Source organism: Pelmatolapia mariae, linkage group LG16_19, assembly GCF_036321145.2.
Source record: "Pelmatolapia mariae isolate MD_Pm_ZW linkage group LG16_19, Pm_UMD_F_2, whole genome shotgun sequence".
Taxonomy (NCBI): domain Eukaryota; kingdom Metazoa; phylum Chordata; class Actinopteri; order Cichliformes; family Cichlidae; genus Pelmatolapia; species Pelmatolapia mariae.
Window position 1 is genome coordinate 40,566,574 of NC_086241.1, and position 27,538 is coordinate 40,594,111.

General features: G+C 40.2%; 1 protein-coding gene across 1 annotated transcript; it reads left to right on the top strand.

Annotated features, from left to right (window-relative positions):
- The first annotated feature begins 994 nt into the window (after positions 1–994).
- dapp1 (dual adaptor of phosphotyrosine and 3-phosphoinositides) lies at positions 995–26,313 on the top strand. Its single transcript, XM_063499206.1, has 9 exons — positions 995–1,103; positions 3,314–3,436; positions 4,229–4,362; positions 4,542–4,672; positions 5,229–5,276; positions 5,468–5,530; positions 12,345–12,430; positions 23,795–23,882; positions 25,232–26,313. The coding sequence occupies exons 1-9, from the start codon at positions 1,045–1,047 to the stop codon at positions 25,253–25,255; spliced, it is 756 nt and encodes a 251-aa protein (XP_063355276.1). The 5' UTR covers positions 995–1,044; the 3' UTR covers positions 25,256–26,313.
- The last annotated feature ends 1,225 nt before the right edge of the window (positions 26,314–27,538 follow it).

Sequence of the window (27,538 nt, forward strand, 5' to 3'; positions counted from 1 at the left end):
TAATCAGCCCGGTGCTGAGGAAGGCAACCTCTGTCATGTCATGTTCAGACCATCCTCTCTTTAGAGACTTTCAGCTGCTTCCCTCAGGTCGCCGGTATAAAGTGCCGCAGTGAAGACAAAGTGAGTGTCTTTTATACCTGCTGCTATTGTTATGCTCAATAACACTATACCATAAGTGTTGTTGCCATCACTACTGCATATTGCACTTTGTTGCTACCGATAAAATTTGGGATGTTCTCTCTCTTTTGTTTGTTTGGGGGTTTTGTGTTGTTCGATGTGTGGACATACTGCAAATCAATTTCCCATTGGGGACAATAAAGTTTCCTTTAACGCTGACCTTCACTAAAGCTGTTTAGGTTTTGTGATGAGCTCTGAAACCTGACCCAAACTCTTCAAATAAACCATTCATCTACAGATGATCAGTTAACTTACAACTGCTGTTTTAAGGATTTGGAAGATAAAAGGAAGGCTGGAGATTGGCCTACAATTAGTTAACTGGCTCTTTTACGTTATGGTTCAACTACTACCAGCTTGAAGGCCTGTGGTACATATCCGCTTAATAGAGATCATATGTAAGATTAAAACATTAATTAATTCTAGGACTTCCTTTAGCAGTCTTGTAGGAATGAATGAATGCCTTTATTTTGTCGGTTGCAGTCGCCTGCATTTGAAATGATTGACCTTGCTGACCGTACATACAATACACAAACATCACATTGGGGAGACAGGTCAGGATAGGTAGCAAAAAGGAAAAACAGTGAAATGTGTAACACAGAAGGGCAATCCAGGAGAAAAAAAAACAAGAAAACAAAAACTCTATAGCACATAAAGAAAGCACAGATACCACCACACCATAACACCATAAAACACAGACAAGCAACATAAAATATCCCTGAGGAGTATCTCGTGTGCCTAATTCAGTGGTTGGTGAGCGTGTGTATTTCCTGTAGGCGTGACTGATCTGAGCAGTTTTTACTTCTCTATTTGGCCGCTCCGCTTGTTAGACCAACACCGAACTAAAGTTAACTGAAATCTGCTGGAGAGATGAGTTCTTTCAGTGATGCATCTTTCGAGGACTTGAGTGACGAGTTAGCGAGTCTTGGGTAAGGCCGGGTTGGGAATTATAAACACTTTTCACCTGTTGGAAAACATTAAACTGCTAAAAGCGATACTTTACGCGATCACCAGCGCGCACCAATTTTATGAGCAGGATAAAAAGCAAGACCATAGCTTTATACCACTGTTGTTACACGGTAAAGTCCTTTTACAAAGAGCTAACTCGTTTATCTTTAGACCATATATTGTGACATGTTTCATCGTCTCTGTCTTGTGCTGTATATTTTGTTAGGAATGACAGGATGTGCTTCTTAAATCAGTGTTTTGTGAAACAGTGTGAAATTGAAATCTACAAGAATTGTAACTTACTAACATAAATGATTATCATATAACGTTTTCTAAAAGCAAAAATTAAACAGCTGAGTTCCGTGTTAACAGGTTGTTACGTAAGTTATGTGTACACTTCTAATTTACTTTGCATGAGTGGAATATTGTCAGTTGTAACATGCCGAAAACAAGTTCCAGTACCGACTCATTGTGCAGTCTATTAACACTTCGCTCAGCTATAAATTCTCTCCGTGTAATGATTTGTAGAGTTTTCTGTTGTGTTCTGGTCCCTCCTGCACATATCAGACCCACTCAGGACAATATTTGCAATTCCAAAAGAAGCGCCAAGGCGCGTTTCAGAGATGTCCAGGACTGTCCGTTCCGCTCCTTAAAGCAGTTTGTTTGTTTGTTTGTTTGTTTGTTTGTTTGATTTACTGAAGTCGGGTGCCGACAAAATCGCTCCGATTTAAAGCCGCACAGAACAAAACTGCGCCCGAGACTCAACTCCGAAAACACGCAGCTGGTATTTAACGGTTACGGTCATACTGGCCTAATAACTTAATGACTCTATCATACCGATGGTATGTTCTAACGTTGTTGATACTTTGTTTTTTTTAGGAAGGACAAATATAATGTTAAACCACAGGATGACTGAACTTTTAGTGTGCTTATATATTTCACGAATTGTTACAGAAGCTTTCTGTAAACGCAAAAGATGTGAAAACAAATTCCAAATCCATAATCCTCAGGCTGTATCCACAGACTGCTCTGACAAATGAGGTCTTACTATAAATGCACTGAATAAAGTCAGCATGGAGTTTCTGGAACAGTCTTATATGATACCTCAATAACCCTGCAAACATCCATCCATCCATTCTCTTCCACTTATCCCTGTCAGGGAGGCAGAGGGCTACCATAGAGAAACAGACAACCACTTAAACGCCCTTTAACATTTAACCACACTATCACACATCTTTAGACTGTGGGAGGAAGCCAGAGTACCCAGAGAGAACATGCAAACGCCACACAGAAAGGCTCCGGCCAGATGGTGCATTTAAACTCAGGACTGCCACCTTGCAAACAAGAAATAGAAAAACTTAATGTTCAGTGTGGAATTTAAACTGATAATTCTGCAGCTGGTTTTAAAATATGATCAGAACCTTTTGATTCTAGCGGTTTTTCTTGAGCTGTTGCCTTCAGTGATATTTTTAAACAGTCCCAGCAACTTTTAATGCAAATTAAGAACTTTCACATCCTTTTACCAGTTCCCTTTATATTTTCATACAGTCTGAGGTTCACAGTACTGCAAAGATGACCTTGAATCATAACATAAGCCTGTTCTTTCACGTAATTTTGCACAACAGTGTAAAAAGCATACAGGTTCTGCATATGAGACAGAAGTCCCAGCAGTACACTTTCCTTATAAAAGTCAGTATTTTAATTCAGACCTGGTCTTCAGGAAAAACATTAGATGAAGCCCACGACAGATTATTTAAATCTGCATTTTTTATACCAGGATTAATTCCAGCTTCACTCTCTGTTAAAGTCATTGTCCAAAATCGTCACATTTTAACACTCACAAATGTCACTTATGGTTGTGAAATGGAGAAATAACATTAGTGTTGTATGTAAAAGTTTCAGCATGTCACACTGAGCAAGCAGCTTTAGGTTCCAAATAGGTTTTTCTAAGTCTTTGTAAATTGAGCACAAGCTCAGATGATCACTGTGATTTGTCCATGCTGTTGTATAAAGACTACTGTTGTTTCTGTTGAAATATTAGAAATCGATTTGACACAGAATGAACTGTAGCTAAAAGATGGGCCGCGTGTCAAAATGTAGATAAAAATTAGACCTTTCATATCATTTATCTAACAATGGTTTTATTTCATATTTTATAAACTTCTCACATCATATTACTATTGCCTTGAAGGTGGTACCACTATGACCTGTCCCGCCATGCTGCAGAGGCCCTTCTCTTGTCCAATGGGACAGATGGAAGTTACCTCCTGAGAAACAGTAATGAGGGATCAGACTGCTTCGCCCTGTCCGTTAGGTGAGTGAACGAGGGAAGTGCACCATGGGTTTGGAACCGTAACAGACAATCAGTGACAAAACAATGATGTCACAACAGATGCAGAGTTATCTTACCTGATTATAGCTTTATTTTTTACTTTTAGTTAAATTTGCCTTGTTCCCATGTCTTGTCTTGCATGGTTTGGTTTCTCACTGGTGTGTTTAGTAATAACATCACCAGATCCCCTTAATGTCGAGGTTAAAGGTTTAAGTTTTTCATTGTAGTTTTCACCAAGTATTCTAGTATTAGTCACACAAAGTGTGTGTGTGTGTGTGTGTGGACGGGTATTAACATCTTCATGGGGACCAAAAATTGGTAGTTTACTATACTTGTGGGGACAATCAGCCCTCGTGGGGACCAAAATCCCGGTCCCCACGAGTTTGAAGGCATTTTTGAGACTCAAAATGTGGTTTTAGTGTCAGGGTTACAATTAGGTTATGGTTAGGTTTAGGGTCAGGGTCAGGGTTAGGCATTCATTTTTGATGGTTAGGGTTAGGGTAAGCGGCTAGGGAAAGCATTGTGTCAATGAGATGTCCCCACAAGGATATAAATACACACACATGTGTGTGTGGAGAAAGACAGAGAGGTGATAGTGAACCACCTAGAAACACTTTGTTAAAAGCAAGTATGTGAATCTTAACAATGATGAAGAAAGGAAACACGTACTTGCTATATTTTGAAGCTAAATATCTGCAGGTCTGTGTTTAGTGTACTTCTACTTGTGAATGACTTTTAAAGTGAAACATTTATGCTGTTTATCATTTGACATAGGGCAAAGGATTCAGTGAAGCATTTTCAGGTGACACGAAATAGCAACGGCTATGTGTTTGGTTTTAATGAGTTTCCAACCCTTCAAGACTTTGTCAACCACTTTGCTAACCAACCTCTGCTGGGCAGCGACACAGGTATGCAGACCATGATCTTCATCAAAAAACGTAATGCTAGCTATGATGCACACATAAAGACTGCATCAAAACACACCCAAGAAGTATACTGACAAACAGAAATGTATGTCCATCTTTATTTCTTCCGTGTTTTAAAGTCAGCTTGCCGGGCATATAACCAACCTTTGTCTCTTAACCAGGAACCCTCATTGTTTTGAAGTCTCCGTATCCATGGCGTGTGGAGGAGCCATCTATTTATGAATCTGTGCGAGTTCACACTGCCATACAGACAGGACGCACAGAAAATGATCTGGTAGCAAATGCACCATCGGTACGACAACCATTGCAAACACCCATGTAGTCTCATGTGAGCAACATCTGACGAATTTCGTGGGAAGGGCTCTTTTTCGTCATAAATACAAGCTCACAGCTCTCACATGTTTAAATATTAAGTAGTGTGCTCTGATGATGCCTAAACAATTCGTAAAGTCTTTTTTTTATTATGGAGACTTTTTTGTGCTCAAATGATCAGGCTTTGCAGTTGTGATACTTTTATAAGCAAGTTTGGATTCAACTAGCAACAGTTGCAATAAGTTCAGATTTCTCCCTCAGTCTTTATGTACAGACAATGATTATCTGACCACAGCAACCTTTGGTGTGATAAACCTTTTTCATTTTTTAGGTGACCTATTACTCTGTATTGTAAGTCACATTACTTTAAATAAAATGTAAATGTGTTGCATTATTCGTAATGGGTATTCATACAAGTTATTTTAACTTAAAGATTATATAGCCAAGACTTATTCACAGTATGCAGCTTAAACTGGAATAAACCACAGTTATTCTTGAAATGTTTACAATTTAAAATGTATTTTCTATTTTTTCAGCTGGGGACAAAGGAAGGCTTCCTGGTGAAGCAAGGGGCAATTGTGAAGGTAACAGCAGTTGACATGCAAGAACAGTTACTTAACTGATTCTCATCACAAATACTTAGGAAATCTGTTTGTGTTTCGTTGCAGACAAAAATCTTATGTAACTGTGTGAAACAAGAATAATTCAGAAACATGGCTTCAGAGTTTGAGATGAAGTAACATTGAAGTATATATACTGTCAATCTTTTCTGCAGAACTGGAAGCAAAGGTGGTTCACGCTCAACAGATATGAACTTAAATACTTCAAAGACAAAATGGTAAGTCTGCTCAGCTCATCTGCTCAGCTCAGTGGTGCAGTGGCTTGCCATCTTTCAGAAAGCTTATGTTTCCTCTCATAGTCCAAAGATGTACATCTTATCGGTGTATCTTCTCACTGATTCCAAACTGGTTCTGGTGTAAACTCAAAAGACACGACGTTGTAGCCTCAACACAAGCTTTTCATTTCCACACCACGTTTTCCCGCACACGCACACAAACCACAATTCACCGCAGGCTACCGCACTCTCGCAATATAACAGAAAATAACAAGTTAACAATCTCCCTCTTTCTTTTAAAATAAAGATATAAACATACACCTTTAAAACATTTGTGTATATATATATATATATAGATATACAAAAAAACAACTTGTCAACACTGATGAACATTCAAGAAATTCAGATGTGCTTCACTTTAACTAAAGCATACTATAACTACACAAAATAAATAACAGTGCATTTTAATGCAAAAAAACTTAATAAACAAAGGATCACAGTATCCAGAGTCTAGTGCTTGTAGAAGGGTTAAAGGTGAAACTCCCTTTTTTGTCAGACAATCAGCAAGTTGAGATTTGGAATCTGACCAACAAACTGAGAAAATCAGACAGGTTTGTCTGATTTTCTTGGCTTGTATGAGCTCTTTAATGCTGCTCATTTCTAGCCTCAGTCTCTTCTCTGTAACCTGCTTAGTGGACTTGAGTGCATCAAACAAGGAATGATTGTCAGTCACACAGATCAAAGGAAGAGCATTCAGACCAGTGTTACCAGTTGTAAGCTCAGAAAAAAGTGCTGCCAGGAAGACTGCACCGTCTATTCCATCTGACATGCCAAGAGTTTCTCCTGCCAGTGTACTTCTGACCACACACCTGATTTTCTTAGACTGCCAAAAGAGAGGACAAAACTTTCCCCCTTTACCTATAAGGACGATTAATGCCCCTCCCTGAGTACCGCCATCAGGAAGGTTACCAAAAGAAGCATCACTGAAAACAACCAGTGCCAAATCATCACTGTTACCCAAGTGCTGAAACTTAAGAGTCACTTTCTCTGCCTTAGGTTTACGGATAACTTTGTTCACTTGAATGGACTGCACAGTTATATCTTTAATATTAGATGCTGCATGTGTCAAACATCACATCTGTCCTCGTTTGTTTGGTAACCCACAAAATCTGTCCTATTTTAGACCTGAGTTGCTCCTGTTCTGTTTCGCTTAAAGAAGCCTCCCTCTTTACAGCTGTGCTGCTTGTAACTGACCCGGTTGTAGGTTGTCAATGTAAAGTTGTTGATGCACCTCTGTTACATCATTATCTGTACAAATGTCCATACCAACATTAAAAAGTTCTTCACGCCCCAATAGGAAGGTAGATTTCAGTACAAGAATGACATGAGTTGCAGAGTAACTTGAACTAGCCCAAAGGAAATGATGAACGTGACATGCAAGCACTCCTGTAATCTCAGATTGTTCATTTTGCCAATAAAACACCTCGGGATCAAACTGTGATATTTTACCACCAGTGCTGAGCATAATGTCTTTGACCTTATTGTACCAATGAAGTGAAGCATCTGCAAGTCCATATACACACCTTTTAAATTTCCATAGAACATTGTCCTTGTCAGCCTTAGATGGGGGGCGAAGATAAATGTCTCTTGACAGCTCCATTCCCTGCAAAAAGGCAGATTTAATGTCCATTGAATTCACTTTCCACTTGTTTTGACATATCACAGCTAGCACCAGTCTGAGGGACTCAGATGCACATGTTGGACAGTCTTTTTGTAGTTCCTGAGTATTAACTTCTTCAAACCCGCATGTCACAAGTTGGGCCTTCAGGACAATACCGTTAGTAGTTTCTTTGAGTGTACAGACCTATCTAGTAGACACACATTTTTGATCCAAGTCTTCCACTTCATCAAATACACCATTACTTTGCCAGTTCTCAATCTCCTGTTTGGCAGCATCAAAGGAGATGTCTTTTGTTATGAGTACATCTGCATCTCTGGTTTCAGGTTCAGTACAAAGAATATCAACAAGTGACATGTCTACAGCTTTCTTTTCACCTTAACTACCATCAAGCTCAATATATTGCACATTATACCAGTTTTTGTATTGCCCTTTGGCTTTCCCTGCTCTGCCTAATACTCTGGCTGTATGTTGAACGCTGTCGTCTGTGTTAGTAAAAGTGATCAGCTGTCCTGCTCTTAACTTTACATCTGCAGAGGAGACAGGATCAGTGTATGTAGAAGGCTGTGTCATAGATATGTTACTGTAGTGTTAGTTTCTCTGTCGCTAGTGATGTCTTCTTCCTTACTCTGTTCACCATCGGGTGCTTCTGTCTCATCATTTTCAACTGTGTCTTTGTTGTCAGTGTCAGCATCAGTAGTACTCTGCAGTATTTGTTTATCTCCACTCTGTGCATCCACTTTACTCAACCTTGACTGCTGTACTCTTACAAGAGTCCCACCATGTCTTACCGATACAGCAGCTCCATCCTGCCCAATAACTACACCTGGACCCTTCCACTCTGTACAGTCGACTCGTTTGTAGTAGACTTTATCTCCTGCTTTATATTTGTCATCTGTAGGCCTAAGTTGCTTGCGTAGTGCCCTCCTGATCCTTTCTGAACACTCTGCCTCAGTAAATGCTTTCCTGGAAGCATGTAATACTGATATATGTTCAGCTACTCTTGCACTTACAGTTGTGCCCTCTAAGGCAGGTGGTTTATCCATCAACACAGAAGGGAGGTTGGGGTTTTGGCCAAACACAAGTTGATGTGGACTATAACCATGTACATTAAGCATACTGTTTTTAGCCATAAGGGCCCAGTCTAGCGCAGTGTGCCAGTCACATCCTCGTTCCTTTTTTACCTTGAGGAGGATTTCTGTCAGTGTCATCTTATGTCTCTCCAGTAGTCCATTGCTCCAGGGACTATACCCCGCTGTTGTCTTTACCTCAGTGTTGAAGTTTTCTGCCATGTCTCGAATCTCCGTGTTGTTGAATTCTCTGCCATTATCTGTGTAGACCCGCCTGGGGGCATCGTGAATGCTTATCCACGTGTGAATGAAGGAGTTGATGATTTCTGCAGCTTTCTTTGTCTTTATGATGCTCCCGGCGCTGAAGCGTGTGAAGTGGTTGATGATGTGAAGGTACCACACGTTAGGCTCCAGCTCATGTAGATCCATCGCTACTGTCTCATTATACTCAGAAGCCAGGGGCAGACCAACAGCAGGCCTCGGCTTGGTTTTGCAGCCATACTGACTGCTCGACAATCTGGTCTCTCATTTCCATTCCTCAAAACTCTTCAGCTTCTTTCCGCTATACAGTGACTCTGTGAAATTACAACCTTTGAAGGTCCATTCAAGGAAGATCACCCTCCAGCAAAAATTCCTGACATGAAAACACGTGTCCCCTTTCTAGCTTCACTCCTGCCCGCTCTGATATCAGCCCTCAGGCCAGGCAAGCCTCTTGAAACACGGGCTCATCTGTGAAGAGTAGGCCAGTCATGCACCTAAGAGTCTGCACAATCTGGAATCATTTTGAAGAACTTGAGTGTGAATGAGCAGGTTACTAACATAACCAATGTAAACTTCATTCCACTGTGATAATCACTCCAATATTAGACGTTAGTCCTACATGATCTTCCTCCAAGTCTTTGACGACGTATGACTCTCATATCATGACCCTACTCCCCACTCATCCTGTGCACCACCCTGATCTGTGGAGCTTGGATCGGTAGCCTTTTGGGCCTTAGTGGTGTGAAGAATGGGGCATGTGTGGCCCCACCAGTGTGGGGCCCTCGTAGGGTAGCCTAGAGTGTGTACATTGTCGGCCTGTCTCCATTTAATGTGGGCACACACACTATGGGCTAGTGTTGCAACAACTTACTGAGTATTTAAAATATTTGATTATAAAAGATTCTTGACACAAATTCTTTGCTTTGATGCTTGGTTTAAGGCATGGCTCTATTGTTACCATGGAAACGCGAGCGTTTCACCTATCATTTGCCACAAAAACAAGCCATTCATTATAAACGTATTTAGGAGCAGCCTGTGAATAACAAGCTTGACAACATTAAGCACACGCAGCCTCCAGTTTAAAGGATGATAGAGTCTCTGGTGGCGTACTCTCAAGCACCTCACCCAATACCTCTAAGAAGGCCGGGTACTCACAGACGACAGTCAGGACCCGTTCCCCAACCGAAACGCGCAGGGAACAAACCCTCTTGTCGACCAGAAAAACTCCAATGTAAGGGCAGCAAGCCACAGGGGACACCAAGATATCCACCCCAGCCCACTGCCTTTCACCGAGGGCAACTCCAGAGTGGAACAGAGTCCAATCCCTCCCCAGAAGACTGGTCCCAGAGTCCACGCTCTGCGTTGAGTTGTGCATGACTATATCTCGCCGGTACCTCTCAACCTCACGCTCTACCTCAGGCCCCTTCTCTTAACTAAACGTCACCTCTTTCAGAGAGGTGATGTTCCATGTCCCAGTGCCCACCACCCACCACACATTGCACGAAACCCCTACGATGCCGCCTGTGGGTGGTGGGCCTACAGGAAGACCCCATATCTCTGGAAAAAAAAAAGTTATTTATTCAGAAGCATGGACCTATATATTGATAAGAAATATATTAAAATATGTTAATAACATAAAAATCATCTGGAAAAAAAGGCTTGAGCAGTGCATGACATGGATAACTCAATATTCACAGGGGGAAGAAAAGTGTCTAGATGCTTTTCTTTCCGAGCTCCTCAGACTACAATGACCTGAGTGACTGAGAACTTTCACAGACATATTCATAGGGGGAATTCAAAATATGAAGGTGGAGTGTTGGTAAAACGGCTGGTTATTGAGTCAACCAAGTGATTTCTCATAGATGTTTAACAGAAAGTGGTGTCTGAGCCTGCACCTGGTCAACTTGTCTGTTTTTTTTATACTTTTTTTTGTTGACTGGTCAGAGTTGCCATCCTTATGAAATAAAGACAATAATTTTTCCACAATCCACCTTTTCTACATTACAAATGTTGGCCAAGATGGTTAGCAAGAGGAAATTTGTCTGTTAGAATGATAAATCACAGAAACTCTTTTACTTGCTAATGCCTGCTGTGTAGTGAAAGCAGAGCCAGCGCCAACTTTCTTCGCACACTGGTCTCCCTTCAGTTAATAGTGAAAGACCAGAGGTTTATCCACAATTTGTTTCTCGCAAACCACCAGTGAAAAACTACTGGCCTCTCAGTCATGCCCAGCTGAAGTCATTATCAGCGGGAGACAGAGACTACCATGAATTGGAGACGGCTACATGCACAGTTTGTCACGATCTGCGATGGCAGACCGTGTGGAGTGGAGAGCAGTGGACCCAAATGCAGACAAACGAAATGTGGAAACGGAAATAGATTATAACAAGAAGCGTGGCCGAAAACTAAACTAATCAAAAAAACCTAAACTGGTAAAACTAAATACATGAAAACCAGGAACACTAGGAAATACATGAACACTTGAGATAAGGGAAGGTTAACAGATGATGACAATGAACAGAAGGAGACTTACATACATATATGGGTAACGAAATAAGTAGAAACACACGGGGAACACAGCTGACACAAGTGAACATGACGCCACAGGGGAAGCAAAACTAAACACACCGAACACGGAACACGGGTTTGACAAAATAAATCAGGAAACATAAGTGAGACACAGACTGTGACAACGCGAGCTAGACAATACGACATGCAACGAACACATGAAACACATGAAATACCTACATTTTCAAATATTCAATTTATAATCAAAAACAAATGTGACTGACTGTAAATAATAATAAAGCTGAGAAAACAGTTATTTATTATTTATTTATTATTATCTATCTGTCTTATGTATGAAATATTTTGAGTTGCATTTTTATTTTTGGCTGTTTTACTACAAGTGCGCTGTATATTTGAATAATACCTAGCCTATGTAATCCACTTTAAATGCTCTACTCTAGAACCTTACCTGGCTAAAATCTAAGACAACTGAATGGAAGTGAAGAACCTGTCGCTCTTCTCCTCTTCAGTTTGCCCTATCATAAACTCATCATATTCTGTGTTATGATTTACTTTTATTGTGTTTGACAAGGTTTGTGGCCTTGCTGCATGTGTCACAAAACACATCTTCACTGTTTACATGACTCTGCTTATGATCAGCCAATATTGTCAACTGAATGAGCTGTGACACATTTCGTATATCCCTATGACAGGCGGAAGAAGAAGTAGTTCCTACAAATCGTTTATACTATTCCAAAAATATAGTTACTGTACTTTCTACCATGTTCCTGGTGATGATAAAGTCCAATTTTCCCCAAGTAACTAAAATATTGATATTTTAATATGAGACTAATTTAGAACACAAATATCTTGTACTGGAGGAATTGATATTTCAGTACTGAGCTGCACACCACTAAAGAAATATTAGTGATATAAAGAATACACAAGCAGCCCGACACCTAGCAATGCAGGCAGATGAGCGTATACACATCTCCTTTATTGAACTTACACATTAAAACATAAAAAGCCGTAACAAAATGTAAACAAACACAGTAACCTGACCAAGTATTACTGATGTAATGTAACATAGAAAGCTGTTTTGACGTACAGAAAATCCGAAGCTGGAATGAGTGCCAGAGGACATAGCTAGACTTTTACTGGAAGAGCTAAAAAGAAATAGCAGCTGCAGTTACAAATTGTCCTACAAAAATAAGGCTTTGCTACATTTATGTCAGGGAAGGTTTTTTTTTAATGTACCTGTTTATGTGTACAAGTATGTAGTATCATTTTTCTGTTGCAGTGTGAGGAGCCCATTCGAACCTTAGATCTGAGGTCCTGCTCTGCAGTCCAGTTTGACTACTCTCAGGATAAAGTCAACTGTTTTTGGTAAGTGACCTAACAACAGATTTGAGGAACGTGCCTAACTAGAATAAAGAGAAAGTGATCATTTACTTTAAGGTGGATATTGGAAAGTTAACTGAAACACAACACAGCGTTTTGTAGATGTGGCCAACACATGAACTCTCATTGCCTTACCTCTCAGCCTGATTTGGTATAATTTTACCAAATTATTAACTTGAACCCACACTCATATTCAGATATTGTTATTAATAATCATAATTAATAATCATTTTGGAGGATATACAAGCTTTGAACTCAGGTTAAAATCTGGAACCCAAAATAAAAATATAACATTAGGAAAATATGGAGAAATCTCTGTATGGAAGGTACAAGGCAAAGTACACGTAGTAGAAATTGCTGGCTAGGCTCAGTAACACTCGGAGCCACCACAAGTTAAAAAGTTGATTTAAGATATACTGAGCCAAAATGGAAAGCACAAATTGTACCTGTTTTGAAAATCACAGTGAAAACTATTGCATGGTTATTTAAAAAAAAAAAAAAAGGGGGGGGGGGGGGTCTAATGTGTTTTAGCAAAATGTCAAAATAACTTCTAAAGAATATTTAGCATGAATGAGTCCTAAATCTGTCCATCTACAGTTGAGAACACTCAGTTTATAAAGAGGTATTATGAACAGACAAACATAAGGTTATAAAGAGGATCCTAGTTAAAAATGACTTCTCACAGAAGTATACGACACCAAAGTTTTAAAATCCATGTTTGGATGCAGAGTGTGTTTCTGAGATGTTTGGGGCCAAATATTATAGCTTCAGTTTTCCATGATTTTCTTTATATTTTATTTCCAAGCAGTCAGATTTGCTCATAATTTCTTTGAATGGTTTTGAGGAGTAGTTCTCCAGGCTTTCTGGAGGTCTTTCAATGTTTTTGTTTGTCATTGGCTGCCATTTCAGTCATTTTCAGTCCAGTCTAGCTGATCATTCTTAGGTGAATGTGTTTTTCTTCTTTTGTTTAACCACTTATCACGGACCTATCAATCACTCAAGCAAAAGGCAACTAATTCAACTAAGTCAGTGGGTGAACCAGTGTCCATAAAAGACAACAAAGAACCAGTTTTAAATCTCAAAGACCTTCAAGGAATTTGGTACTAACAGCTTGTCACAGCAACACCTTATGTGTTTCTGGTTTTTTTTCAGTTGAATCTGTGAAAAATGCCAAATACAACATAGTTTGACAGTATAAAATAATATTTTTGCATAAATAATATCCAAAGACTCTATTGGCCTCCATTTTAACATATGTCGGCATGGTGTGCAATAAAACAAGAAACTGGACAAGTGGGAGACAGTAGATCTAAAAACAACAAAAAACCCTGCAGCGGATGGTGTCATAGTCCTGGGTTTGATTAAAATCATTAACATAAGTTAACTTGTGTTCTTGTGCTGTATTAGTTTTCTGTATTAGTTAATCTGGAGCTCTGTTTTCCTAGTGCCTCTGACTTTTCATTATTTATATTTCTAGCTTTTGATTTCTTGTATTTATTATGTGTGTCTACCCTTTTGTGTCAAGTCTGTCCTGGTCTCTTCTCAGTGTTTTGTTATCTTTTTATGTCTGCATAGCTGTCTACATGCAGATTAATACGTTTGAGTTAACATCCATCTTCAGCCCTCCCTTGCACAGTTTCTCCACGTAATGAGCAATATGCATGTCATGACCGTGTAAATGGAGTTGTTTACTCTGACCCTGAATCCTCCCTTATTTATGCTGAAATCCAGTCTTTAACCTCCTAAGTCCAGAACTCTTTCATGGCATGCATTTTTAATTTCTCTTTGCTATTTGGGCTGATTGGGACCAGATGAATGTAAAATGGGTTTTTTTACCTGATTTTTGTTTCTGAGAAAAATGAGATCCGCATATGATGACATTTGCTTAAAATTTTGATAGAAGAGTGGCAGTATAATGTCCTCGTAGGTGGATATCAGGCCCTTGTAGAGCAAAATTTTGTATTTTGGTCTAGACAACCCAAAATGTGATGTCCACATATGTGTACGCCAGGTCCTAGGAGGTTAAGTGATGACGTGGTGAACCCTGCTTCGGGGTCCAAACTACTCTGTGTTTACAGTTTTTCTCAGTCGCTTTGGTGCGTTTCTCAGAACACCATCAACATTTGCACAGCAGTTAGTGCATTTCCCAAAACAATTAGTGCAAACTGCAAAACCTAGTGGATAGCCTGCAAAAGCACGTCACATGCACAGAATTGATTATCCATACCGCAAAAGCAAGTATCCATGTCAATGAAACTGCCAGTGCCATCAAAATGAAAAGTCTTGACACCATCTGTATGAACAAGATAGTCAAATGGCATTGTCATGTTTCCACTATGACAGTTTATAATTTCAGTGTTTCCCATTGCAAAAACAATTGGTGACACCTGAAAATGCTGACAACAGCACTATGGCCTACCTGTACAGCCATCTGAAATGTGCAGTGAAGTCACTGTAGATGTTATGGGAGTCTTGGGAGTAACTGAGACACTGAATACGTACGTTTCACATTTCCATTGTGTTGAAGTGTTTGTAATCCTACAGAATTGTGCAAAAGAAAAATATGCTACAGTCACTTGTTCACTGTAGAATACATGTAAACATAAAATCACCCATTTGGTAGAGCTGTGCACTAATGTGAACAATAAACAGCACATGTAACAGTACAGTAAATCATTCTGGCACATCCAGACGTTCCTGTCTGTCTGGCCACATATTTTCATCTACATCACAGCGAATGTCAGCTCTATCGTTGCATCCAGGAAAGTATCTTCTGGAGTGTCGAATCCACCCTCTGCAGGACTCTGCTGTGATGTCATCACAAGCTGCATCCATAGCTGCTAGCAGGGTCATGGGTATGTGGATGCCTGTCATATACCTTCCACCTCCAGGAAGAGAAAAACTCCTCAATTGGATTTAGGAATGGAGTGCAAGGAGGAAGAAACTCCATAAGCATCCTGTCGTGTGCTGCAAACCACTGCCTGACTACAGCAGAGTGACGGAAGCTAACATTATCCCAAACCACTACATACATTGTCCGATTGTCACCAGGATCATCCCTTTCATTTTGTGGGATTAGGTCCCTATAAAGAGCGTCCAGTTTTGTAGATTCAGTATGCACCTCATGCCAATCCTGTCTGTTGGTTTACATTATATATATACTTGTAGAGTAGGGGATACTGTAACGCGATTCACCTATGACTGGGTAGAAGAGGCTTTTCATTGTTTGCAAGTAAGAGTAACACACACCAATTTTCATTAGTGTGAGATAAGGTTCACCTGAGAAAAGTAATTTATGGAGATTTTCATGGAAACTCCTTGAAAATAGGGTTTTCAAAATGGGTGTACAAATTGTTTGACAAGATGTTCAACAATTTTGAGTGCACTGACACAAGCAATGAAATGAAGACTATTAGTTGTATGGACAATGACTATTCAGCCGGTACAAGTATAAATAATTGTGACATTCATGATAGAAGCAAGGAGATAGTGATGAATAGCAAGTCAAAAGTGACCATTCTTTAGATATTTGTACTTACTCAACTGCTTCATGTCCAAAGGCATTTGCCTTTGGACGAAATGAACATGAAACCGCCACAAGGTTGTGCCAAAACGACTACATGTTGTGGAGGTTGAACTAACTGTTGTGCAAAGTTTAATTCTGTTGTGAGAAATGCACCAAAGCGACTGAGAAAAACTGTAATAAGGCTGTTGTTTTTTTTTTTTAACATGTTTTAATGCTTTGTATCTTGTTCTAATTAATGCGAACAAGCCCCTAAGAACAGTCAGTGATCACTGTCGGCTTCTCTCGGTTTTTATTACTGCTATTGATTTTAAAGCTCAGTTTTTAAAACAATATGATGTAACTACAGCCCAGCCCATGCAGCAGTGTATTACAGTTTTTCTCAGTCGCTTTGGTGCGTTTCTCAGAACACTATCAACATTTGCACAGCAGTTAGTGCATTTCCCAAAACAATTAGTGCAAACTGCAAAACCTAGTGGATAGCCTGCAAAAGCACGTCACATGCACAGAATTGATTATCCATACCGCAAAAGCAAGTATCCATGTCAATGAAACTGCCAGTGCCATCAAAATGAAAAGTCTTGACACCATCTGTATGAACAAGATAGTCAAATGGCATTGTCATGTTTCCACTATGACAGTTTATAATTTCAGTGTTTCCCATTGCAAAAACAATTGGTGACACCTGAAAATGCTGACGACAGCACTATGGCCTACCTGTACAGCCATCTGAAATGTGCAGTGAAGTCACTGTAGATGTTATGGGAGTCTTGGGAGTAACTGAGACACTGAATACGTACGTTTCACATTTCCATTGTGTTGAAGTGTTTGTAATCCTACAGAATTGTGCAAAAGAAAAATATGCTACAGTCACTTGTTCACTGTAGAATACATGTAAACATAAAATCACCCATTTGGTAGAGCTGTGCACTAATGTGAACAATAAACAGCACATGTAACAGTACAGTAAATCATTCTGGCACATCCAGACGTTCCTGTCTGTCTGGCCACATATTTTCATCTACATCACAACAGATGTTATCCCTCGCAATGCAGCGAGGAAAGTATCTCCTGGAGTGGCGAATCCATCCTCTGCAGGACCCTGCTGTGATGTCGTCACATGCTGCATCCATGGCTGCTAGCAGGGCCATTTGCTCATGTGGATGCCGGTCATAAACTTTCCACCTCCAGGCAGAGAAAAACTCCTCTATTGGATTAAGGAATGGGGAATATGGAGGGAGATATTCAACCAGAATTCTGTCATGTGCTGCAAACCACTCTCTGACCTGATGGGAGTGGTGAAAACAGACATTATCCCAGACAACAACATACTTGCTGAGTTGGCCTCCACCTCTCTCATTCTCAGGGACTAGGTCCCTGTAAAGAGTGTCTAAAAATGTCAGGAGATGTTGGGTATTATATGGACCAAGAAGGGGGATATGGGTGAGGACGCCGTTGTCTGAGATGGCTGCACACATGGTAATATTCCCTCCGCGCTGACCAGGGACTTCAGTGGTTGCCCTCTGTCCAATGCGATTTCTTCCACGCCTTCTGCCTTTGGCCAGATTGAAACCTGCCTCATCAACATATATGAATGTGTGCAGTGTTTCCCTGGCTTCCAGCTCCAGTACACACTTTAGAGAGAGACAGAAATGCAATGTCACAATATGCCTGTGTACAGTAACAAACAGTAATGCATGCATTTGGTAAAACACATTGTAGAGTATGTGCTGTGGAATTGCAAGTGTACTGCATGAAACTACGAAGTACTGTAAAACAGTTTGCAGTGCAGAACATAGAAGACCAGCTTTACCTGCACATACTGGTGACGGATCTCCTTCACCCTGTCACTGTTTCGTTCAAATGGCACTTTATACAATTGCTTCATGTGGATTTCATTCTTCTTGAGTACTCTGTCAATTGTTGAAATTGAAACAGATTCAATATTGCCAAATACCGTGTAGTTCTCTATGACAGCGCTTTGTATTTCTCTCAGCTTTATTGCATTGTTTGCAATGACCATTGCACAAATGGCTTCTTCTTGCTGTGGGGTAAAAAGGGGCCCTCTTCCGCCTCCGCGAGGTTGTCTGACAATCCTATGTGGTGCAGAGTGGACTTTTTGTGAATTTGCAAATACAGTACAGTAACATGTGATGTGTCTGAGATGGCACAGTACAGTACAGTGAATTACTGTTTGCATACCTGTTTTCCCTACGGAATGTTTGAATGATTGAACTGACAGTAGTTCTTCCAATATTGGGTTGCACCCTTCGACCAGCCTCCTCCATGGTGAGGCCGTGATTGACAACATGGTCCACAATTGTAGCCCTTATTTCATTAGGAATCCGCCTATATCTGCCTCTTCTCCCTCTTCCCCTTCCCCTTCCTCCCCGCATCCTCACCCCTCTTCCACGGTGCTGACCTTCCATTTTGTGTCACAGAAGTGTAGAAATGGTACACACTAGCTCCTGCGCAGTTTATATATGCTTGCCAATTGGGGATTCACAGGATTCATCCATAATTGACAGTGAACAAGTTGTTTGTCATTGGTTACAACTGAACTTTCACACGCCTCCTCATGAGTGACAGCTGTAATTCACCTGAGATCAATTGTTCAATTTCGGAGCCATTTCCAGGAAAAATGATACAGAAAGGTATAGGATTTGCTTGACAGATGGCCAATATTTGGCATGTGATAACTAGTTCAACAATTTTGTGTGTGATGACTCAAGCAATGGATGTATGACTATTAGTTTTATTGGGAACGACTATTCAGCATCCATAGGTATGATTACTTTTGACTGACATGACATAAGCAAATGGAAATGTCAGGAAGCAGCAGGGAAATGTATGGAAGCAACTGATTCATGTCCAAGATCATTTGCAGTTTGTTCAGAGAGGGGAGAAATTGCTACTATGATGTGCACAAATGACTGAGTGTTGTGGAGGTTGAACTAATAGTTATGAGAATTTCAATTCTGATCTGAGAAACGCACCAAAGCGACTGAGAAAAACTGTAATGACTAACCTCGTATTGTGGATGGATTATCTCAGAATCAGAATCAGAATCAGAAAGACTTTATTTATCCCCGAGGGGCAATTAACATACAACAGAGCAGCATGATTTTAAAGATAAGGACAGGGCATAAACAGGCAGTAAGAGTGAGATAATAAATACACAGAATATACATTATATACACAGTTTCAAAACTACACAGTTTTAAAATTAAAGTGACTGAAAGATGAATAAATAACTGTAAGTGAGTAAAAGTGAGTAAAAGTGAGTAAAGTGTCGGCAGTATAAAAAGAGTGTAGTATATGTTTCTGGGTGTGGGAAATGGTCTTATGGGCTGGAGTTAAAAAGCAGAGTAGAATAGACTAGAATAGAATAGAATAATCCTTTAATTGTCCCACAAGGGGAAATTTGGTTGTATCAGCAGCAAAAACACACATATACAAACAGAACAGGACACAGAACAGAAGCACAATTTTTACATATTTACATCATGGACAATAGCTACCAGAGCAGAGTACTGTACAGTTATTTAAATTAGCGTACACATAGTGTGAAAACGGAGCAGGATACTGAAAGATGTTTAAATAGTTAAGAATATTTAGAATAATTAGAAAAGTGCAGATTGTTTATTGTACCTGTGCATTAAAAAGTAGACATGTAACTTCCAATAAGTTAGTGTATATATAAGCTGAGAAAAGTAATGTGCAAGTTATAACAGTAGAAGTTGTTACAGCGCTGATGTGAGTGAGGAGAAGGTCATGATGCTTTCCAGGAAGGCGTATGAAAAAGTCATCATGATGGGTGTGCTGACTCCAAAGGAGGTATAGCCGTTGGTGGCACCTGAGAATCTCCTCTGTGTTGGCAGAGAATTTCAGGAGGTTGTCAAAGGTGGTTCCCAGGTATTTGTACTCCTCAACTACCTCCAATGGCTTCCTGTGGATGATGGTGGTGACTGAAGCAGCCAGATCCCTCTGCTTACTGGAGGTCACCACCATCTCTTTGGTTTTGCTCACGTTCAGTTCAAGTTTGGAGCTGTCACACCACTCTACAAACTCCTGCAGAGCGGGCCCGTGGTGCTGTGAGGGGCCTGACAGCAGTGACAGGAGAACTGTGTCATCAGCATATTTCACCAGGTGACAGTTGGGCTGTGTGGATCTGTAGTCATCGATGTAGAGGATGAAGAGCAGGGGGGAGAGCACACAGCCCTGGGGGGAGCCAGTGGAGGTGGAACAGAGACCGGAAAGAGAGTTGTTGACCCAAACTTTCTGATTCCTGTTGGTCAAAGAGTCCAATATCCACAGAATTAGCTGATCATCCAGGTGAAATTGGGAGGAAAGTTTAGTGGCCAGGATATGAGGCTGCAGAGTTTTGAACGCTGATGAGAAATCAGCAAACAGAAGTCTGGCGGAGGAGTCAGGGAGCTCCAGATGTTTGTGGATGGAGTCCAAGATGAAGATTTTTGCGTCATCAACACCTCTGTGTGCACAGTAAGCAAACTGGAGTGGGTCCATCAGGGGGTCAGTTGCTCTTACGATATGCTGTTTTATGATCTTCTCCATGGCCTTCATCACCAGGGAGGTGAGGGCCACAGGACAAAGATCATTCAGAGACTTTGGGTTGTTTCTTTTGGGGATGGGGATGACTGTGGAGTGTCTCAGTTAGTCTCCTGACTGAAGTTTGGTCTGTTTACAGCATTCTGCCTTTTACCTAACCATCGGGAACCCTCACGTTAACTTTTATTGAGTGGAAAAAAGTTAGCGTTCATCCTCCAGCTTCAGCTCCATGTGTTTATGCTATGCTAACATAGCTGTGTAGCTAGCGATCACGTAGCACATCATTATATACCAGCTAGCCCAACTTCAGTAACCCTACAAACGTCACTGCTGTTTAATTTTCTGTCTCATTTATGTTGGAAGTGATAGCAGAGCTGTACATTTAAATTTTTCAGAAATCTCTCAGTCAGAACATGCTATATCATGCTTAGGTGGAAACTAGCGAGCTAACTTCCTGCTAACTTCTAACTCTGTTAAATGTAATAAAAAAATTTTTATGGATGCCTGGATGTTAAACTTAATTGTTACACCTGGTAAAGCAGCAACGCTGATCATTTTATTGCAGATGAAAGAATTTATACAGTTTTTAACTCTCAGTGATGCCGCAGTGTTCGTTTGACTTTGGGACCTGAAGCGGTGTTTTGACCCAGACATGGCTAATAACGTCAGACTTAAAGACCGGACAGGTCTAGGCTGCTGGGGGATTCCCATGATGCACTGAGTGTTTCTTCTTGACTCACCTTTCTTACTCACTATGTGTTTGTACACCACTCTGCATTTAACCCTCTCAGGCTCAAATTAAGTTTTAGTTACAGGAAAAATCTGATATTTGGGGAAAATTATCAAAAAAAAAAAAAAAAAAACTCATAAAATATGCATGTGGGGTAATCAGGTTGTTAGTTTTTAACTGTTGCAAATCGGCAACACCTGCCTGGAGAGGGTTAATCATTAGTTATTATTTATCTCCGGCTCTCTTCCACTGCATGTCTTATTTCTGTCTTTGTCCCCTCAACCCCAACCAATCACAGCAGATGGCCCCGCCCCTCCCTGAGCCTGGTTCTGCCACCTGTTTCCACCTGTTAAAAGGGAGTTTTTTCTTCCCACTATTGCCAAATCGCTTACAATGTAAAGTTCCTTGAAGTAGCTGTTGTCTTGATTTGGCACTACACAAATAACACTGAATTGAACTGAATTGTAGTTTCTGTTAATCCTTCACTCCTTTTATTGGTTCCTTATTGTTTTGTTCTTTATCCCCTCAGTTCTTTATTTTAGTTACAGATAACCTTAGTTCCCTTTTCTGTCCCCATTCTTTATTAAGTTCCCATCTCTGGGTCAGATATTTTCATGTTTATGTTACTTCCCATGTTTTTTGGGGTGGTTTTTGACACTTGTGTTTTGTTTTTAGTTATACTTTGTCTCTCTCATCCACCATTATTAGTTTCAGCTGTGTCTGTTCTCCCTTCCTTCATTATCTTGTGTGTATTTAAACCCTCAATCTCCTTGTCTTCTTTGTCACGATTAACAGTTTGTTCGCTATTGTTTCCTGTTGTCTGCTGTTTGTGATGCTGTTGCATAGTAAATCATAGGATTTGAGAACTTTTTTTTCCCTAAAAATCACGACAGTAGCAATTCTAGTAACTGAAATTGGACTTGATGCATTTGAAGTTGGGGAAGTAAGAGTGGCCCAGGGAGAGAGCGATTTTGCAGCGGCCAATGAAAACATAGGCCAGTTTGAGGAGACAGCACTCCCAAGGTGGTATATGTAATGAGAACTTCCAGACAGGTTTTTAAAGGCTTGCAGATGTGACAAGCCTGAAGCAAACTCTTGAGATTGCACAGCACTGAGGCTGAATGCTGGCAACAAGAATTGCTGAGAGGAGAATAAACTGCAGGCCTCACAGAATGCAATGCAGGAACTTTTACTCCAGCTATTACACAGGAGAGCTTCACGGTTTGGGATCATGATGGGGTTGAAAGATAATGCTTCCTGAAATCAAAATGATTGAAGTTATGCATAAGCTTCATTTGTTGTCTGTTATGGTCGTACTGACAGTGTGCATGTGAGGATGGATGACTCATGAGTGCAGAACAAATCAACCTATGGGGACAAATAAAGTAACCTGAAAATTACAAGCCAAATTTTATGATGGATATGAAAAAAATTACAAATTTGTTGCAAAGTACTCAGCAGCTGTGAGACCTCTCTGTTTTCCCCCTGCAAAATTTTGTTTGCCACACAGGCCATTGTGGAAAAATAATTGGGCAAGCCAACAACACATCTTTGGTCCATTAATTTGACCATTTTCCTGAAACATTTGTTACATTAATTTGTTTAGTAGACACACTTCTTTGGCTGAATGGAATGCGATCATTTCAGTGTGCCTTTTGAAGCTGGATAGTTACACAGGTTGCAATAATGATGCACTGTAACTTTAAAAATCCAGATCCAAATGTGTGGCTTGTGCTGCTCCAGCTCCAGCAAAAAATAAACAAACAACAAAACAAGAACAAAAAAACTACAAGACTCACAGAGCACAACCCTGAACCTTGACTTTTACTTGACTTTGCTTTTACTTTTCACCAAAATTAAATCAGCTCGAACTGTTATTTGTATCGACCACCACACAAAATTGAACATATCTTGAAAACTGTGGATGCTAGACCTGCAAACAGACAAATAGACACAGCTGATTACATACTCCCTTCAGGGGGAGAATAGCAGCACCAATCACACTTAAAATAAGCATGTTACAAGTTTTAAGCTGCAACTGTATCGCTACACATTTTTATACCTTCAGCAGGCCTGCTTGTTTGTAACTTTACACTGACTTGCACTGCTGTTGTTGGGTTGCATTGTGAATGAATGTATTTACATTTGGTGTGGCTGTAGCTCAGGTAGTAGAGCAGGTCAGCTACTAACTGGAAGGTTGGTGTTTGCGGTTTGCGTGTATGAATGCTAGATAGTAAGCGCTTAACAGCTTAGAAAAAGTGCTTGTGTGAATGAATTAGTTATATAAAGCGCCTTGTCTTTTACTTCGTCCTAGTTCATCCAGTGTAGTAAATCTGGCCCTATGGGTCTTTTTTACCGTAAGATAGTAAGTCAGTCAGTTGAATGGGACCCCTCAACAGACAGAAGAAGATGGATGGATGTTTTTTCTTACATGTACATGCACAAACACACGCACACATGTACACAGTCACAAACGTCAGAATACAGGATGTTGTAAAACTCATCCTTCTGCTCTCTGTGTCCACAGTCTCGTGTTTCCAGATCGAACATTTTACCTTTGTGCTAAGACGGGTGTGGAGGCAGATGAGTGGATCAAGATCTTGAGGTGGAAACTGGTGAGTTTGTCCAAACTGCATGTTTTACATGAAGGAATATTTTTGTCATCAACTAAAATAATTAAAATCAAACATTTTCTGAAAATGGGATATTGCAGTAGAAGGTTCAACATGTTGAGGGAACGTTAATATTTATAAGGCTTAGGTCACAGCTCAGTGGAATTGGCTCTGAAGGAAGATTTGTACTTTAAGCAGTACCAACATTGTGTGAAGTGTTGTAATAACTTGTGTAACTTTAGGCCACTTCCTTATTACTGACAAACACAACATTTCTTCAACTCCAAGTTGTTTAAAGAGCCTTGAGACAATTGCACAGTGATCTGTTAAATGCAAGAAAAGGTTTTTATACCAGACAAAAAATAAGGAACAATCCTGATGCTACTAGTATTACTAGAGAATACCTTAACTATATCTCTCTCATCATAAAGAAGAGCATTACAGCCAGTTACCAGTGAACGTTTTCCAAACGGTTCAAGCACTGTGGTTGCAAAATTTCCCTGAAGCAGTGTACCAGTGACAGACTAATCTGTCTTAGTTGCACAACCCAGGCTTCAAAATCTGGTGAAAAGCCATTGTTTCCTTTTCTATTTTTCATATTGGTCCATTTAACAGAGCCAACGAACACTGATAATTACTGTTATACTGCTGTTGTTGCCTCACTGTTTGGGAGAATTTACTGCTACTGCTGTTTTGTTCATGATGTATTCACTATTTGTGGACATTTGTGTGTAGTTTCAGTGTCTATCTATCTATCTATCTATCTATCTATCTATCTATCTATCTATCTATCTATCTATCTATCTATCTATCTATCTATCTATCTATCTATCTATCTATCTATCTATCTATCTATCTATCTATCTATCTGTCTCTGTCTGTCTGTCTGTCTCTCTCTCTGGAAGTCCCACAGGATATTAGCTCGGTCATTCTAAACCACTCTAGGGGGCGTGTCTCATTTTGACCTTGGTACTTCCAAACAGTACTCAGCACAGATGTCCCTGTACACTATGCTGGCTGCTTGGTTATGGCATTCGTTTTATGCCGTGCCTACTAGCACCTTGCACCCTGCTTTTATGTGCTGAATTGTCTCATGAGCATTTTACACAGCCTAAACATAAGCATTTATAAATTACATACTAAGGAGTAATGTTTTATAAACAATGAATTAAGCACTTACTGATACTGTACTAATGCTTAATACCTTAATAGTTTGTCATTATTATACAGTGTTGGGTATAAAGTGTTAGCCAACAAGCTAAATTTGTAGGTAATCTTAAAATGAATAAACTTATAGTTTAATGTTTCAATTTTTTGTGTCTTTTTAGTTTCATTTTGATTTTTTTTTTCAGTCCCAGATAAGAAAAGGCAGATGATGGCTGTCACTGGAGAAACAAGATGGAAGGAAGACCCAACTGCACTGAAGGACTGAGATCAACAGGATGCACAATAATGAACAACAGGACAAACAGAAGGAAAACAATCACTGCGCTAATTTAAATTACAATTTGAATTGAATTAGCTAACCTGGATAGCAAGGTGTATCTATAGATTGTATGGGTTAATCAAATACAGACCAATACCTGCTAATGGGTAACGCTAAAGAAAACAATAGAATTTCACTCATTCACTCAGATAACTGAATCTTGGAAGTTGTGTTTTTCATATCAGCAGTGTGGCTGTTCTCCACTGACATCTACCATCAACAAGACATTTTCACCCACAGGACTGCCACTCAGAATATGTTCTCTTTTTATGATCATTATCTGTAATTCGTACAGACAGATGTGAGAATAACTCCCAGTAGATCATTAGTTTCTGAAATACTTTGACCAGTCTGTGTGGCACCATCATCCATACCACTTTCAGAGTCACTTTAACCATTTTATTCCTTATTCTGATTGAACTCGGCTTGAACTTCAGCAGGTTGCTTTGACCGTGTCTGCATGTCTGAATGCATTGAGTTGCTGTCTTGTGATTGGCTGAGACATTTGTGTTAACAAGCAATTTAACTGGTGTACCTAATTAGTGAGAGTTGAGTGAATGAATCATATTTGTTTAGTACAATAATTTAATACGATATATTAAAACTACTTGAAAAGCCACAGTCTGTTCATTTAGTGTAAATTTCTTCTTAAATTAGATCAGTAAAAAGTCTGGTGTTCATTCTAAAGCAGGGATTATACATTCTGCATCTGTGAGTCTGCTTGGGACCTGGTAATGTAAATTTTGCTATCAGGTAGTGATTCCTGCTCAGAGAATTTACATTACAGTTCTCCAACTATGCATGTTCCCCAGGTTGAGAATATCAAAGGAGTATAACAGGAATGTCAACTCAGCTATCGGGTCTCCAGCTGTCCATGTGTGTACTGGAGTAAAATCTAGTTTAAAGTGTGGCATTGAATTTGTAAGCTGTTATAAATAAAATAAAATTGCAGAGAAATATTGTAAATAATATCAGAGTTCAGATACTTGAGTTAATTGTTGAGTTTGGTGCAATTACTGTATAAAAGGGTTAGGTCCTCTTCCTCCCACTGTCCAACTTATTGTAGTGGCCATCTTGCATTTTGGGAGCCAGAGTCTAGAGTAGGGCTTTGGGATTAGAGTTGCTGTATCTAACTCCCATCCATCCATATGTTAGAGCAGAGCAGGAGGCTCGTAGCAAAGGCCTGGTCAGCACAGGGCTCACAGGATGCTGGTGGCTCAGGTTCGACACGATCAAGATGCTCATGCGTTCTGGTGTCCTTGAAGTCTTGGGCTGCACAGGGTATACAGAGTTATTATGCAGTTTGACATAGAACGGTAGGAATGATTTCCTGCATTCTTTTTGGTAGTAGGGTTGAATCAGTGTAAGGTAAAAGTAGCTCTGCTGCCTCAGAAGTATGGAGTGGAGCAGGTGAGATGGGTTATCCATGATGGAAAGAAGTCTGTTTAGTGAGCTCCTGTCCCTCACTGACTCAAACGCCTCCAAATTCTGACCAGTGATGGTTCCAGCCTTATGGATTAGTTTGTTCAATGTCAGGCGAGGGAAGCTGTTCCTTCATCGTAACATGGATTGAACTGCACCACCTTTCTTCAACAAACACTTCAATCCCTCCAGTCTTTTTCTTACCATTCATCTTGGCATCTCCGTCAACCCGAACACTGAAAAAGCTGGGCACTGAAGTCAGGGTGCACCCACGTCTCCGTTAAGCATAATCAGTGCCCACAATTTATCCATCTTATTAGCCAAAGACCTCGTGTTCCCCATGATGCCCAGTGAAACGGAGTTTACATGTCCTTCTCGCTGCTTTAACTCTTGCTCCACCCGGCACCTGCAATGTCTCCTCTTGAGTTTCTGCTAGATGACCAGTCTGTCTCCAGACAGCAGCTTGTTTTGGAGAGCACTAGCAGCTGGTCCCAAGTGTATGTGAATACAGAGCGACTGCTTAGCATGACCCGCAACCATGAAAAGTGTAAAAAGGAAAATCTTAAAAAACGAACTATTAAGAAAAACACAAAGTACCAGAAACTCCAGGAGCTGCTGCAGAAGTCTGCCAAGCACACAGTCGTTCAGAAAGCAACCCTAAATCCTTCTTCTTTTGCCTGCTCCCTTAGTAGCCCTTCCTCTTCTCCTCCTGCCTGACAGCTCCATATTCAACATCCTTTGTCCAGCATAT